Below are 15,548 nucleotides of genomic sequence, written 5' to 3' on the forward strand. Positions count from 1 at the left end.
AATTGAGCAAGAAAGCTCGTTTCAATATTTTTATGGTATTTTCTGAATTTCTGCGCGAAAGGGTCGGATATTTCATGACTCAAACAGGTTGAAACTGAAAATAATCATATTTGTCATCAATTTTTCAAAACAACTTCATTTCTGAAATATAAATTCATAAATTCAATTCGTTGAATCCATACTCAAAATGAGTGGTGTCTTACTATGCCACCATATTATTCATCAGATAATATTTTCGTGGTCGAATTCTTGAAAAGAGTAGTTTCCATTTGTAGTATTGGAATTTGTTGAAATCATTGATAAAGATATGAAAGAATCCAGTTTTTTTAATTTATAGCTCAACAATGAAAAATGAGTGGACCTCATAATAATATCGTTCCGCCCATGGCCCCTGGCCATAAGTAGAACATTTTATAGACTGCCAGTCTATAGGTCGGCTATTCTTACCACATTCTGCACAAAAGATTTCAACTTCGTAAAAAATTTATTCATTTGATTCTCATAGAACAGTGCCTCCAGGGTTTATAGCCACCGCCGCTGCGGTTTTCTCTCCCGTAGGATAAGTATTCCGTGCAATTAGAATGACGCATATTAGCCACAGCGGAATTCCTATCAGATATGACAGGAAATCACGAAAAAGAAACTACATTTTTGTAGTCAATTATATAGGGTATGCGAAAATGAAATGTCGTCCTTATGGAATCAGTACGGGAGGCTCGTTTGGAGTCCAAATCTCTAATGATTTTTTCCGCTCTGACGCTTTGGTAAGGAGTAATTAATCAAAAAACCGAAAATTCACCGCAAATCACCCTCCTTTTAAAGATTCATATCTCCTGAAAATGATGGCAATTGATTGAGCACTTAATGATATGGGAAGCAATTTTTCGCCTCACATAGTGAGGGCCAGCTGTTGTGGCATTTGGTATGGAATACTTCATATACGATAAATTTGATGATCAGTGATCACTACGGTAACAATATCAGCACATCCCTATTATGTAAAGTGGTGGCTTTGGTAACTATCTATGGAATTTTATATAGTTACTGAAAATGCCAATATATTACATTCAATCATATATACAATGAATGTGAAGATTAGTGGTTAGTACGGTAACGACACCCAAATATCCTTTATATGTACAGTGGTAGGTTTGGTAACTATGCATGAAAGTTTATATAGTTACCAATACTGCCATTATATAACATTGAGTTGTATATATAATAACTATGATGGACAGTGGGTACTATGGTAACTCTATATGGACTGATGTAGAGTTACCAAAACTGCCACTCATCATATCTTGATGTAGCGAGAATTTTCGAATGTTATGTCATAGTGTGGGTGTGAGTATGTGAGTGAGATGCTGGGCACACGCGGAGATGGTGTGACTCATTTAAGTGCAACGTTGCAGGGCCTGATGCCTTACGCATAAAAGAAATGAAGTGAGAGAGCAGTGGGTCACGGAAGTGGAAACAGAGTAGATCGACCTCGGAGCGTGCATGTCAAATCGGTTTCAGAATGTAGTCTTTGAGTTTACTGTTTTTATTAAATTTCATTATTATTTTGTTTTATTAAATTGAGAGTTATTCATTTCCGTAAAACCCCTCCTTACAAATTCAGAAGTGGGATAAAGATCCGAAAAATTAAGTTCAAGTGAAATGAAGTTATAGTGAGATATTTCCGTTGAAATAAAAATATTGAGAGGATTTTTCATTGAGGAGGAGCTGAGGAATAAGTCCAAAAGTGCCCAAATCAGTGATCAATCGATTCAAGTGAAAAAGTGAGAACATTTAAGTTGGTAGAACATTAAGTTTCAAGAAAATTAAGTGAAGGAAAATTCAAGATGACGAAGGAAGCGAACGATTTCACAGTGGTGCAGTTGAAGGAAATATTGAGGAAGAAGAATCTGTCAGTCGCAGGTTCTAAAGCTGAGTTAATTAGTCGATTAATGGAGGATGATCCGGACGGTCATTGGCTGGAGGAAAATGATCCACAGGATTTAGATGCAGATGAGAGAAATAAACGAGAAAGTGAGGCACAGTTTGCAGTGTAACGAATTATTGAGACAAGAACATGAATTGGTGAAAAGAGAGAGACAGCTGCTAGCTAATAAAGTTGCATTGATGGAACGTGAGAGAGATTTATTACGAAGAGAACAAGAGTTGGGGTTACCACAGCAGCCTGTTGGTACTCCCAATCAAACATTGAAGGCGACTCTCAAGACGATTGGAGATTCGTTGGCTGATTTCAGTGAAGGGAGAGAATTTGATGAATGGGAAAGATAAGTGAAATATGTTGTGAGAGTGTTCAATCTTGATGAACAAATGGGACAATTATTGGTGACTACAAAATTAAAGGGAAAAGCTGCAAAGTGGTTCCACGCAAAGGCCGAGCACAGAGAATTACCATTGACGGAATTAGTGGAGGCTATGAGGAATTTCTTCGATCATCGTCCTACGAGACTTAACAGGAAGAGAGATTTTGAGAATCGCAAGTGGCAACAAAGTGAGAGTTTGGATTCGTATTTTTATGATAAAAGTATTTTAGCAGATCGAGTACCTATTGATGACGAAGAAGAATTGATCGAGTGTATGATTGAAGGTATTCCAGAGAGAGGATTGAGAAATCAGGCGAAAATGTTACGTATCAAGGATAAAGTTGATTTATTGAAAGCATTTAAGAACATTACTCTTCAAGGGGATACAAAGAGTTTAAATCGTAAAGACACAAATGTGACTAGTGGCACAAATGATTCCAGTGCAAGTGTAAAAACTGAAAATAAAGTGACAAAAACAGAAGTGAAAAATGAAAAAAACTCAGTCAAAGACAAAGATAAAGGCAAAGATAAAGAAGTAGTGAGGTGTTATAATTGCAATGGTCGAGGACACATGGGCAGAGAATGCCCCAAAGAGCCAAGAGAGAGAGGGGCGTGTTATATCTGCTTCAAGATGGGTCACAAGGCACAGGAGTGCCCTGACCACTGGAGAAACAAAAAGCCGAAATCTGAGGATTCAAAGAAAGCACCTGAAGTTACGAACATCTACGACGAGCCTGCACCTAGAGATGACTGTCGTGAGATTGTTATTTTTGAGATTGATAATTGTAATACGCGGAGAATTTTAAATTTGGATACGCAATTAGATACGGGAAGTCCGATTAGTTTGATCAAAGAGAGATTTGTGGATAAAGAATCGATTCTTCCGGTTGATTCAAATAAATTGAAGTACACGGGTATAAATTAATCACCTGTAGGAATTTTGGGAGTAGTAAAAGCGCGAGTTACTCTTTTCGGTAAAGTTGAGGATGATGTAAATATTTTTGTAGTAAAGGAGAGTACTATTAAAGTATCGGCATTACTTGGGAGAGATTTATTGATGACAAAATTCAAATTATCGTTGAGACCATCTGTTGAGAGTGAAGCAATATCAGAATTATTAAACATTCAAACCGATGACGAATTCGAGGTAACAGAGGACTTGAATATAAACGAGAGCATTGATGTAAAAATGAGAGCCGAGTTCAAGTGTTTATTTATGAATGAGTATTGGATGCCAGAGAGACCAGTCGAGCCATTGGTAAAACAAGAGCTGAGGCTTAGACTAAATAACGATAAACCTTTTCATTCGTCACCATGACCCTTATCGTACGAACAGAAAAACAAATTGAGAGATCATTTAGATGTTTTGCTTGAGAAAAATTATATTAGACCCAGTGATTCAGAGTATGCTTCACCAATTGTGTTGATGGATAAAAAGAGAAATACAGGAATTCGCATGTGTGTCGACTATCGGGTATTGAACGAATCATTAGCGAGAGACAATTATCCACTACCATTGATTGAGGATCAGATTAGTGCATTAGCGAATAAGAAGTATTTCAGTTTACTAGATTTGAAAGACGGTTATTATCACATTAAAGTTGCTGAAGATTCGATCAAGTACACATCATTTGTTACCCCGTTAGGACAATTCGAATGTACACGAATGCCTTTCGGAATAAAGACGGCTCCAGCCACATTTCAGCGTTTCATAAATACGGTATTAGAGAAAGAAATAAGGGCCGATAATGTTGTTGTTTATATGGACGATATTTTGGTGATTACAGAGAGTCTAGAAGAACAATTTGAGGTTTTGAAACGCGTATTCAAATTACTGGTGGAGAATAAATTAACGTTGAGATTGGACAAATGTCACTTTTTAAAAACAGAAATTGAGTATCTCGGGTATCACGTAACAGCGCAGGGCATTCAGCCCACAAAGAGTGGCATTGAGGCCGTCGAGAATTTCCCAGTTCCTAGAACGGTACGTCAGCTGCAGAACTTTCTGGGACTCTGTTCATTTTTCAGAAAATTTATTGAGTCGTTTTCATCAATCGCTAAGCCATTGTATGATTTATTACGTAAAAATGTTGAGTTTAAATTTGGGAATGAGCAGTTAGAAGCATTCAAAACATTGAAAGGAATGTTAACGAGTTTTCCAATTCTAGCGATTTATAATCGAAAAGATGAGACAGAACTGTATTGCGATGCCAGTTCTAAAGGGTTCGGTGCAACCCTCATGCAAAAAAAGTCAGATGGGAAATTTCATCCTATATTTTATTTCTCAAAATTGACAACTGATACTGAGAGTAGGTACCACAGTTTTGAACTAGAATCGTTAGCAATCATTTATGCACTGAGGAGATTTCGTGTCTATTTACAGGGAATAAAGTTTAAGATTGTGACTGATTGCGACTCTCTAGCATTAACATTGAAGAAAAAAGAGTTAAATCCGAGAATTTCCAGATGGGCCCTTGAGTTAATGAATTATGATTATACGATTGAGCACAGAGCAGGCATTAGAATGAGGCACGTTGACGCGTTAAGTAGGAAAAGTTCAATTGTAATGGTAATTGAAGATAATCCATTGGAATGGAATTTATTAGTTTGTCAGGGTCAAAATCCTATTATTACAGAAATACGCGAAGGTTTGGAGTGCAAAGAAGATAAGATGTATGAATTGCGAAATGGTTTAGTTTATCGGAAGAAAGAAGGTAAATTATTGTTCTATGTACCACGTCAGATGGAAGCGAATGTTATTTACAAATATCATGATGAGATGGGACACTTGGCAAGAGAAAAAACATGCAGTGTGATTATGGAGAATTATTGGTTTCCAAAAATGTACGAGAAAGTTCAAGCACATATAAAAAATTGTCTGAAATGTATTGCGTTTTCCCCTGCATCGGGGAAAGTCGAGGGTTATATGTACATTATTCCTAAAGGTAACGTACCTTTTGCAACGATTCATGTAGATCATGTAGGTCCAATTGATAAAAGTCGAGCATTGAAACAACATGTGTTGGTTGTGGTTGATGGATTTACGAAATTTGTGAAATTGTATGCGACAAAGTCGACATCGAGTAAAGAGGCAATTAATTGTCTCACAAATTATTTTCAAAACTACAGTAGGCCAAATGTTGTAGTTTCAGATCGAGGGACGTGCTTTACGTCAGCTGAATTCGAAGAGTTTTGGAGGAGAAACATGTCAAACATGTCAAGATCGCGACAGGGTCGCCACAAGCAAATGGTCAGGTTGAGCGCGTGAACAGAGTATTAGTACCAATGCTGGCAAAATTGAGTGACAATGAAATAGGGAAGTATTGGTATAAAGTTATTGATGATGTAGAATTTGCGTTAAACAATACTGTTAACAAATCCACAGGTCAGACGCCAAGTATGTTGTTGTTCGGAGTTAATCAGAAAGGAAATGTTATTGACGATGTGAAAGAGTATATTGAGAGCACAGTGACAGAAGATAAACAGAGTGACCTTAAACAAACACGTGAGCAAGCGTCTGAAAAGATCATGAAGAGTCAAGAGTACAATAAAAAGTATGTCGATCAGAAAAGGCGTAAGCCTAATGAATATGAAGAGGGAGATTTGATTGTCTTGAGGAATTTTGAATGTACCCCTGGAGTCTCAAAAAAGTTAATTCCGCAGTTCAAAGGTCCTTTTGTGATTAAGAAGGTTTTGAGAAATGATCTCTATGTAGTGGCAGATACAGAGGGGCTTCAGAATTCCCAAAGACCGTATGAAGGAGTGTGGGAAGCTAAAAACATGAGACCATGGAAAGATGTGAGTCTCAATTATGATGAAAAAGAAGAGAATGCAAAATATGGAGTTTGAAGGATGTTTTATGTTCATTTATGTAATTCCATTTAGCTAAATATCGTATATTTGCATGACTTATGTTTAGGATGCTCCGAGGACGGATCAAATGTCAGGTATGGTCGAGTTGTAGCGAGAATTTTCGAATGTTATGTCATAGTGTGGGTGTGAGTATGTGAGTGAGATGCTGGGCACACGCGGAGATGGTGTGACTCATTTAAGTGCAACGTTGCAGGGCCTGATGCCTTACGCATAAAAGAAATGAAGTGAGAGAGCAGTGGGTCACGGAAGTGGAAACAGAGTAGATCGACCTCGGAGCGTGCATGTCAAATCGGTTTCAGAATGTAGTCTTTGAGTTTACTGTTTTTATTAAATTTCATTATTATTTTGTTTTATTAAATTGAGAGGTATTCATTTCCGTAAAACCCCTCCTTACATTGAGGAGTTACCGAAGCAATCGATCTATAGTTATTGTCATGTAAGTTCGGGAATAATCATAATCCACTGATTTCCTTTGGCAAGGAGCATAAATCAATGTCGCTTCGCAGTTTGGCGCAATAAAAAAATATGTGTTACCAAAGGTGTCATTAGCCATATATATATGATAGGTGAGGATCAGAGCTGGAGCCACTTCCAATACTCCCTCCCGACTGCTTCTAAATCCTCAGTTTCTTTGGAGTTTCTCAATCATCTACTTCTTCCTTTTCCCTAAACAAACAGATAAACAGCAGTTAAATATTTACATTCATTATTTTATTAACTTGGCGTTTATGCAATTCAAACGCCAGGGTTTTAGTAAACACGTCGGCTAATTGATTTCTTGAACTAATCCATTTAACTTTTATCAGATTAAGCTTCACACATTCTTTGATGTGGTGAGCTTTCACGTCAATTATGTGTCTTAATTTATTCCTCCCACTAATCTCTGTGCTACTCGTCGCCGCCATGTTGTCACACCACAACGTCATTGGCAACTGGGGTGAAAAAATTAGTTTTAAAGAGTTGAAGATAGATAACAACTCTTGACTCGCTTCACTCATCGCGACATATTCAGCCTGGCAAGTTGGTAGAGCACCGTACGATTGTTTATGACTTCTCCATATAATTGTGTCACCATACAGTTTAATTACATAACCGCACGTTGTTAGAGATCCCTTGCAGTCAGCGAAACTAGCATCCGAGTATGCTTCAATCGCGTCAGTCTCACCTGCATATCTCAGACCCAGAGCAGACGTACCTCTCAAGCACCTCAGTGCTCTTTTAACCATTTTTCAATCCTCATCTGTTGGATTGATCTGGTGTCTGCTTAATACATTGACTGCATAGGAAATATCGGGTCTTGTCGTATTGGCCAGATATAACAAGCTACTGTGACGGCGATTTTTCTCAACGTAGACTAATATGAACGGATTGGATCCGAAACCTTAAACCCGCAGAAAATTCCAGACTGAACGGTAGCCGTAGTGTGTCACCTTCGGCCTCTTCCACTTCGATGTCCCCTGAAGTTCTAGAAAACCGTAGAAACGATAGAAATGCCATAACCGGAAAATGAGAAGCCAGCTACTCTTTTGAGGAACTGGTGTCGGGCGCCAGTTGATTTTTGTTTCGGCGGTATCAACGAACCGCAGCCAAAGGGAACGAGAAGAAAATAGACTTAAAGATAACTAGGGAAAATCGAAGGGAGAGGTTGCGGAATTATTTCGACTAGCTCGGAGGAATTCGGAGAGCGGGGTAGGATCGGTCGCTCGGTCTTAGGAAAAGGTGTCGCGCAACCCAAAGAAATATTCCAAAATTACTCAAAACCAGATCGGAAAATTAATTAAATCTGAGACACGTGGATTATGTTAAATTGTCTCGTGATTTATTGCATTTCTCAAAATCGATCCCAAAATAAATAGAGATTCTAAATTGATTTACTACGATTTATTCTCGAGAGAGAGAGAGAGAGAGAGAGTAAACGAATGGACCTTGAGAGAGAAATATCTGCGAGAACGGGGGAGAAAAACCTAAATGCGTATGATCTCTCGGCACAACCGGAACTGGCGTGTACGGGGATCCATACATGTACGAGAACCGCTAGCGACGAGGAATTAACGAGAAGATGAATATTGACTGAAGGAGAAAACTCGAGAAATGGAATAGGCACTCGCAAGGTGCCCTCAGTTTACATTCTCGAATTCCCTCTCGACCAGAAGCCTCGTGGCGTCGCTTCAATTATAGGGAGCCCACGAGCTTCTATTCGACCAGAGATCGGTATTATGGAAATAAAATATCAGGGGAAAAGGCTACGGAACGAAAAGCGCTCCCAAATGAGGCGACAATCCGTCCGAGCAATGAAAAGCATGCAAAACAGCACCACAGCTGGATCCACACCACGTGGAGAGCATGCATGGACGCATAACCCTATTTTATTCATGATTTTCCTCACTTATCACTACACAATCACTTCCCAGGAATAGAGAGAGTATTTGCGAACCGATTGTGCACTCCATGGGTGCACTTATCGTTCGACAAATACGGGGTTTTCGGAGAGGGCACGATGCCGTCATTCAGTGATGCCGTAGCATGTGCATTCGCCTCCCATGGTCCTCCTACGGATTTTCGGGGAAAATCTGCACTACTGCCCTTCTGGGAGTGTGCACTTGGGGTCAGAGGGTATCCTTACCATTTTTCCTCCAATCCAGGTTCCACGGGAGTCCTCTCGGCGTCTTTTCCTTAGCTTCTCCAAAAGCGCGGCGACTTGGACGATGGCGGAACTGCGGCTGACTCCAGCGTTCGACTGAGATTCTCGTGTGACGACGGGCGACTGAGGCACCGTATAAACCGTCGCCGGCGAGTTACTTCTGCAGTCGGTGGGAACTCGCGCGCGGGGACGTTAATTCAAATTTAAACTCCAAATATGGAGTCTTAAGATAATTTATAATTTTATGTGGCTGGCACTTTATCTCCTTTGACTGAAGATTGTTTGAAACTGAATTTTAACCGGAATTTACTAAACGAAACGACCGAAACTCGGATTGAGGGGAAAATATAGGCGGTTGTTCACCTTTTATCAACACGAATGCACTTTTCACTGAGTGAGTGCATATTTCGTAGCTGTCACTCTCCCGGGAGTTATGGGGGAATCACCTCTAACAAAACCGTAAATCTAAAATGGGCCATGGCAATCCATGCAGGCGAGAGGCCTAAATTCACCCACAGGGTCTTCCAACCGTACCAGTGAGCCCAATAACCCCACGAAACGCGTAAGCTAGGGAGCGTGAGCGTTTCAGCTCAACCTCGATAATCACCAACTAACTCTCAACGGAAATACGATATCTCACCGGGAGGCTCAGTCTATCGGCCACGATCCACGGTGGAGACTCGTTCCACTCAGAATTTGCGAAACTAACAAAATATCTATTCAACCGGTAAATACATTTGACTGTAAATTTACCTAAACCGTAATGACTCTAACCGTAATCCCTCAATCCGAAACTAAACTGGAAATTACCTCGACACATCTAAAATTTAACTATTTGTTTTTAATTCAACTGAATATTTTATTTTTACTCGTTTTTATCGTGGATCGACACGTAAATTTACTGGTTTTAAAGAATCGAACGTTATTCCCCCGCGGATGTTGATGTCCGGTTGTTCTGATGATCGATATCCAAGATTCGAGCTAAAGATTAGGAATGTTGCATCTCCCTTCGACAGGGGTGCTAACCTTCAGGGGAGGGAATATGACGCGATTCTCTCTCTCTTAAAATTATTTACTCACCCTCGTTACTCTCTCTCCTTACAATTTACTTGGTCGAAAGTTCGCAGTTTTCCGATCTTACGGTGAAATCTCGTACAGGTGGCGGAATTCTCGAAACCAACAACCTCTCTATATGGACAATTCATTTTTTCATTTCGTGGAACAAAAATCTCACTATCAACATAATGCTCTCTCTGTTTTCGCTCGCGGTTAGACGCCTGTGTTGTCAACATTGGAGTTGTTTGAGGATGGGAATCCTCAAATCCATATTTAATTAATAATTTCTGTACATAATGTTCTTGACTCAGTTTAAGAATTTCGCTTGCGCGATAGCGTTTAATTGATATATTCAAAAATTCTTTAGGTTCACCTAACACGGTCATTTCAAATGCATAACTCAAGGCTGTTTTAACTTCTTCAAGTTTACTTTTATCATTGCTTGCCATTACAATATCGTCGACATACAACAGCAAGACCAAAAGTTTATTATCAAGACTCCAAGTAAACAAGCAAGGCTCCAGATCAGAGTTAACAAGACCAACGCTAAGAGCAACTTCAGTGAACTTTCTGTTCCAACGTTTTGGGCTTATTCGAAGTCCATAGAGAGACCTTTCCAACTTACAGACTTTCATCTTCCTATCCAGATCCGAATGTGGAGTTCCCTCAGGAATCTCCATGTAAATTTCCTCGTCGATTTCACCATTTAAGAATGCCGTCTTTACATCTAGTTGACATGTTTCACATCATATTTGTTAATAATTGCAAATACGGCCCTGACCAAATTCATTCTTGATATTGGTGCATAAGTCTCTCGTAATTCGTTAACATTTCGATCTTTAAACCCTCGAATGACTAGTCTGGCTTTATGTCTTATTTTCCCGGCTGCTTCTAGTTTACGTTTAAATACCCATTTTGAATCAATTATATTAGCTTTCTGACCTATTTTGTTACTGATGGGTCTATCTACGATTTTCCAGACTTTATTTTTATCCATTGAATTTAACTCGTCCTCTACTGCTGCAGCCCAGTCATTCTTGTCTACTTTTTGCATAGCTTCTTTAAAACTTATCGGATCTGAATTTATGTCAGCCAGAAGAGCATGACATATCTCGTCAGTTAAATTGTCCAAGCCTATTTCATCCTCACCCTGTGATAAACACGCCAAAAGTAATTCTGAATTCAAGTTCTCATCAATTGGTAATTTCGGGAGATCTCTTTCGCTAGATGATTTAATTTGTTCTTTTATTTCTGACCCTGGGTGTACCTTCTTAGGTCTACCTCTTTTCCTCTTAGATACTCCCTCCGATTTTAATACCCCTTCCAGATCATTCTCACTCTTATCAAAGACTACAAACCAATCACTTTTATTTATTACTTCTTGAGCATCAGGAGAAACCTCAATTTCACTTCCACCATATTTATCACTATAGACTTTCTTTTCATTGAATCTCACATATCTACTTTCACAGAATTTTCCATCCTCGGGTCTTAGCAGAATATAACCCGTAGGTATATATCCTACCAAGGCACCCCTCATACCTACTGCCCTGAATTTCGGTCCAGTTTTCCTCTGGACTTTCATGTACGCTAAACTGCCGAATCTTTTAATTTGATTAATTTCGAAACTATGTCCTGGTGCAAACTCTTCCAGTGGTGTTTTCATCTCATTTGATTTGTGAGGAGTTCGATTGTACACGTATACAGCAGCGGACAGAGCCAGATCCCACATGTGCTCTGGTAATTTCGCATCAAACATATACGCTCGAATCTTTTTCTGAATGGTCTGATTAAACCGTTCCGCGACCCCATTATGTTCAGGAGTGTCAGGACTTGCCAACTGTAACTCTGCACCCAAATCCTTCAACACTTCGATTGTCTGACCTCCAGTAAATTCAGTACCCTGATCTGACCTAAGATAACAAACCTTCGCATCATGACCCAGTAGATTTCTATCACTCCTAATAAACATTTCTAAACACTGACCAGTTTGACTTTTAGTTTTCATTGGATACGCCATGGCGAATCTGGATTTGTCATATATGAATACTGATATAAACCTGTATCCTTTCGGATGTGAGGCTGGGGTTATTGGTCCCATCACGTCAGAATGTATTATTTGCAAAGGTTCAGTTGCTCGATTTCTTACTTTGGGGAATGGCAATCTGTTAAATTTTGACGCCATACAAACCTCATAATCCAAAAGGGACTCGTCAAACATCACATCCTTTGATTCTTTATTATTGGGAAATTTTAATTGAATGGCTTTGAGATACGCTATTGACGCATGTCCAAATCTGGCGTGCCACAGCAAGGCTTTATAATTTCCTTGTATTTTATCTTTTTCGTCTGTAAAGGTATCAAAACTTTCAGTACTAGTTTCAAATCGTATTTCATCTGCATTATTTAAATTTCTGTCTGAAATTGAAAAATCAAAGTTTGATTGTACATGTTGATCAAGAGCCGGTTTAGACACAATTTCAATTTCTAAACTTTCACTAGTCTCTACCTCATCCAGTTCATTATTTTTAACTTCGTTTAGCAAATCCTTGCTCCTGTCATTATTTTCAATTGAATTATTTTTGTTTGATTCTTCATTTAACCTTGCTGTAACACTTCTAGTCATCTGTCTTTTTATTTCTGCATTATTATCTACCATGTTAACTATAACTCTTCTGTTCACATGTCTTTGTACATTTTTATTGACTTGACTTTGTTCATTTATTTCCAACTCGACTATCCAGTATTTATTTTCTATACACACCGGAAATAAATAATTCGTTTGACTCTGGATTGAAAATGACTATTCGTTTGTCATCTAGATAAATCGCGAGACGCATTTCTGCAAATCGTCTTAATGACACCAAGTTAGCTTGAAGAGCATCTGCAAACAAGACTTCGTTTATCTTAAATTTCTGACTGTTTCGGCGAGAATTAGTCAACAAAACCGATAGAGAGCCGAGATTCGGGGAAAGGTAGAGAAGTTCACAATAAAATAACAGTCACTGTGCGCGTGGGTAGAGTCACAAATAAAAATATATATTTCCTATAAAATATATACAGCTCGTTAAAAATATTTACAAAAAAATAATCACTGTCAAGTAATAATTGACGCGAGAGACGTTAGAGAATTTTCACGGTTGAGATGTTCACAATAAATTAACGATTTAATGGCTTAGAGAATTGCACGATGCACGCTTGTGACGAGGCGATTGGAGAAGACGGCGGAAGTGACGAGATGGGCCAAGTGTCGCGGCAGGTGTCGTCGGTCCCAATTAATTGGACACGGTCGCTAACCCAAGTCCGTGTCCAGAAGGTGCTGTCGCTCGTGGTCAGCGGACCAACCTGCCGTGACGTGAGGCTGAAGCCTCAACATTCTCCCCCCGTCAGCAACTTGTTGGTGACCAGGTTCTCGAGAAAGCCATGATAGAGCCTGAAACACTAAACAGAGAAGATCAACAATGTCAACAGAGACCAGCTTCAAAATCAGCTGGTAGAGATTGGCAACGGAACCAGCTTGGAGATCGGCCGAGTCAATGTCGTCATTGCTGTCCTGATGGTCACAACTCTGGAGAGACCATCCTTCCCAGGGTGTAGAGCTGTGACCCGAGCTAGAGGCCACTTCGCTGGCGGGAACCTCTCATCGGAGAGCAGAACCATAGAGCCGATGCGAATGTCGTTGGACGGATGATGCCACTTGAAGATGGTCTGAAGTTGCAGCAGGTATCCTGTAGACCACTGCATCCAGAAATACTGCAGCCTCTGCTGAATCAGTTGCCATCTTGAGAGCCGTCCAACGTTGAGATGGTCCAGGGAAGGTTCCGGTAGAGCTATTGGAGCTTCTCCAATCAAAAAATGGCCCGGAGTGAGACACAACACGTCGTCGGGTTCTTCAGAGAGAGCCTGTAGAGGTCTGGAGTTGAGCACGGCTTCAATCTGGGTAAGCAGCGTAGAGAGTTCCTCAAACGTCAGTGTAGTATCCCGAATCGTTCGAGAGAGATGATACTTCACTGATTTGACCGCTGCTTCCCATTTTCCTCCAAAATGAGGGGCCCCAGGTCTGTCTCTTATACACATCTATTTNAGCGGAGAACAACCTCTTCAGCTCCTTGTCAGCACCAACGAAATTAGTTCCACAATCACTGAAGAGGTTCCTGCAACGACCTCGACGACTCACGAATCTCCGATAGGCAGCGATAAACCCATCAGCAGAGTAATCTGTGACAGCTTCCAAGTGGAGAGCAGACGTGGCCATACACACGAAGATCACTAACCACCCCCTTTAGGTCTTATGACCACGCCCCTTCCACGTCTTGATCGACACTGGTCCGGCGTAATCCACATCAGTGTTAGAGAAAGCACGACCTGGAGACAGACATGCCGGTGGAAGCTGCCCCATCAGTTGCTGAGCACGTACTCCACGTTGGCGGGCACATTCCACGCACTTGAGAATGAAGGATCTTACTGGCGCTCTTCCTCCAATAATCCNGTAATCCACATCAGTGTTAGAGAAAGCACGACCTGGAGACAGACATGCCGGTGGAAGCTGCCCCATCAGTTGCTGAGCACGTACTCCACGTTGGCGGGCACATTCCACGCACTTGAGAATGAAGGATCTTACTGGCGCTCTTCCTCTCATAATCCAGTAAGACCTCCTGAGATGTGCCAACGTGAGTTGAGTTCCACCATGCAACGTTCGCTGATGAGAGTCCCTAATGAGAAGTTCAGCCAGCTCGGAATCTTTAGGGACGATCGCTTGTTGTTTACTCTCTGGGTGCAGGTTAGAGAACTTCAATCTCTTCAGTCAGTTTGGTCAACGGATGAGATCTTCCAAGTTGTTGACCACAATAGATCATGCTGTACTCCGACTGCAGATAATGAGCCTGAGTGGCTCTGACCCAATACAGCCTAGCTGCCTCGATGCCATCAGGGCTGAGTGCATCCACGAGAGTTTCACCTGGTTTCCTCCTCATCCGAGCAACAACACGTTGACAAATTGCTGCGCATAACACTCCTTGAGAAAAACACTATATAGCTGAAGGGTCCGTTGATCCCTCTCCATTCTCCGGAACAGGCTGGAGAGACACGCTTTAGCCCGACCATAAGAGTCGCCAAGCTCTGTCGGAGAACGTGCAAGAGGCAGGCGAACCACATAGCGCCCTGAGCTGTCTCGTGAATGGGTGCGCTGGAAAAACTCCTCACATTCTGCTTCTTCTTTCGTGAGATCACTATCCCCGGCTTTTGGGACCTCCTCCTGCAGCCAGAACGATGTGAGAAGGTCGTAGAGTTCCTCGTTGCTGACTGCAATGTGATTAGAGCTGGCCACCATTGGAATCACCGCTGAAGTAGGTCCTAGTACCACCCAACCGAAGATAGTGTGCATTGCTATAGGGGAGTCTGAAGGCCCCTTGATGATCTGTGGCTCCACAATTGATCCGAAGAAATCCGCGCCAATGAGAAGGTCAATAGGTCTTGGCTCCATGTATTTCGGATCAGCTAACTTCAGTCCCTCGAGATGGCCCCAAGCTTGAGTATCCGAGACTGAGAACGACGGCGACGATGATATGAGATGGTCAAGAATGTAGGCCTTAATCTGAAGATGTTTGTCTGAGTGCAGAGACGTCAGACAGAACTGAGAGAATTCCTTTCAGAATGACCTT

General features: G+C 40.9%; 1 protein-coding gene across 1 annotated transcript; it reads right to left on the minus strand.

Moving 5' to 3' along the window:
* Positions 1–13,180: 13,180 nt before the first annotated feature.
* LOC107040119 lies at positions 13,181–13,965 on the minus strand. Its single transcript, XM_015260064.1, has 2 exons — positions 13,402–13,965; positions 13,181–13,321 (listed from the first exon to the last, which is right to left on the minus strand). Exons 1-2 carry the CDS (start codon positions 13,963–13,965, stop codon positions 13,181–13,183), a joined length of 705 nt encoding a protein of 234 aa, XP_015115550.1.
* Positions 13,966–15,548: the final 1,583 nt, after the last annotated feature.

The sequence above is a fragment of the Diachasma alloeum genome, unplaced genomic scaffold (assembly GCF_001412515.2).
Source record: "Diachasma alloeum isolate Michigan unplaced genomic scaffold, Dall2.0 Dall_scaffold_00319, whole genome shotgun sequence".
In the NCBI taxonomy this organism is placed as follows: Eukaryota; Metazoa; Arthropoda; class Insecta; order Hymenoptera; family Braconidae; genus Diachasma; species Diachasma alloeum.

Coding starts and splice junctions, on each gene's coding strand:
- LOC107040119 (XM_015260064.1), bottom strand. CDS start 13,965: ATGTGTATAAGAGACAGACCTGGGGCCCCTCATTTTGGAGGAAAATGG. Junction 13,322..13,401: donor CTCGGCCGATCTCCAAGCTG/GTTCCGTTGCCA, acceptor TTAGTGTTTCAG/GCTCTATCATGGCTTTCTCG.